General features: G+C 38.0%; 1 protein-coding gene across 1 annotated transcript; it reads right to left on the bottom strand.

Annotated features, from left to right (window-relative positions):
* Window positions 1–783: 783 nt before the first annotated feature.
* On the bottom strand, window positions 784–1632 carry LOC136796648 (uncharacterized). Its single transcript, XM_067050952.1, has one exon. It carries the CDS (start codon window positions 1630–1632, stop codon window positions 784–786), a length of 849 nt encoding a protein of 282 aa, XP_066907053.1.
* Window positions 1633–1873: the final 241 nt, after the last annotated feature.

Here is a 1873-nt window from a genome sequence, read left to right as displayed (position 1 = left end):
CCTTACTTCATCCATTACCTCTAGGATTTCTTGTGGACTTTTGTTCTTGACAATGGTTTATTACTAGTTTTTAGGCAAATTGTTCCTGAAAATGTTGCTTTCATCTCCTGAGGGCGTTTTTTATATCTTCATCACAGTTTCATTGTTTTCCTTTTCAGTTCTGATGGGTTTGATTAGCTTTCCTTTCAACATTACAATTTTTCACCAAAATGTTCTAGAAGATTCATGATGGTCCTCACTCAGCTTTTTACCGAAATCCTCCATAACCTTTTATAGGACCTGGTTTATGTATTTCAGCATCTCTTACTACTTTGACATCGGTAAAACATTTCCTTTTATGCCAATCATATATGAAATAGTCAATTAAACATTTTGTTTCAGTAAGATTTTAGACTTAATTAGATCTCCTCGCTATTGCGGATTGAATATCTAAAGTGGAAATCATAATGATTTTTCAAATGAGGTTGTCCATTGGCAAATTGACTAACTTTAATCAGAATGCTATTATTATTACTATCCGGGTTTTCTCGCCATTGCGGGTTGAATATCTGAGGTGGGGGACCTAGAAGTCCCACCTTAATATTCTGTTTTTTTTTTTCATATATTTAATAATTTTCGCACTATACGTGCAGTGTCTAAGAGCCTGTTGAGCCTCTCTTAGCACGTCCATAGGAACCCCCATAACATTGATTTTGGTATGAGACCATTCGTAGATATTATGAATGGAATAGTGGTAACACCTTCCAATTTATATATTTCTTTCAATTCTATCGCCAATCCCTGCTATTTGCTCAGTTTTTCTCCCACAGTGGACCTTATATTATTATCGTTGGGGATCCCAACATCAATAAGTTCCGCTTTCTTTTTTCTTAGGTCTATAAGGAGGATGTTTGGCTTATTATGGCGTGCTGTGTGGTCTGTAATAATTGATTTATCCCTATATAGCCTGAGAGAACCTTTTTGGAGGAGTTTATTTGGGTGGTACTTGTAATAAGGGCTCTTATCTTCAATTAGGCTGTACTTCACAGCCAGAGCCTGATGCAATATTTTGGCCACATGGTTGTACCTCTGCAGATATTCATTACCAGCCAGCACTCCACATCCACCAGTGATATGTTGGATTGATTCGAGCGTTACTGAGCATAATCGACACTTATCTGGTGTTGTTGCGTCTTTAAACACACGCTTCCTATATGATCTCGTGGCAATCACTTGATCTTGAATAGCAACCACAAATCCCCCTGTCTCGGAGAATAGCCTTCCAGCTTTTAACCATTCAACTGATCTCTCTTTGTCTATGAAGGCTTCGTTCAGTTGGCTATAGAATCTCCCATGCAGAGACTTGCTTTTCCATTCTACCAGTCGTTCATTTTGTGACACGATTGCTGATTCAACACCTTTGCTCAGATTAAGTGCAGTTAAACCAGAGTCCATCTTTGTGATGGCGAGACAAACCCCTGTTGTTTTTGAGAGAAAGTATTGGCGTAGGGTCTCTTCCTGTTCGCGGCAAGCTTCTTCAATATTTAGCAATCCACGTTCTCCTTCTTTTCTAGGTAAATACAGACGAGCTGTAGAATATATTGGGTGGTGGGTCCGTTCTTGTGTGAGAGTTGTTCGTACAAGGCGATCCATCTCCTGTAGGCTTGTATTTGACTATTGTACTATGCCGAAGTTATAACTAAGAGCTGGTATAGCCCACGTGTTGATGGCCTTGATTTTTTGCTTCCCAGTTAGTTGGGTTTTGAGCACTTTTCGTAACCTAAATTTGAGCATTTTTAGAAATGCTTATTACATATATTTTCGAGATATTTTAAGATGCTGTTGTATGCCCAAATATTTATATAATTTATTAACTTCAAGTTTTTTTATGAGC

This window comes from Halyomorpha halys, unplaced genomic scaffold (genome assembly GCF_000696795.3).
Source record: "Halyomorpha halys isolate HHAL.00 unplaced genomic scaffold, Hhal_1.1 Scaffold195.1, whole genome shotgun sequence".
In the NCBI taxonomy this organism is placed as follows: Eukaryota; Metazoa; Arthropoda; class Insecta; order Hemiptera; family Pentatomidae; genus Halyomorpha; species Halyomorpha halys.
This window is presented reverse-complemented; position numbering and strand designations above follow the sequence as displayed.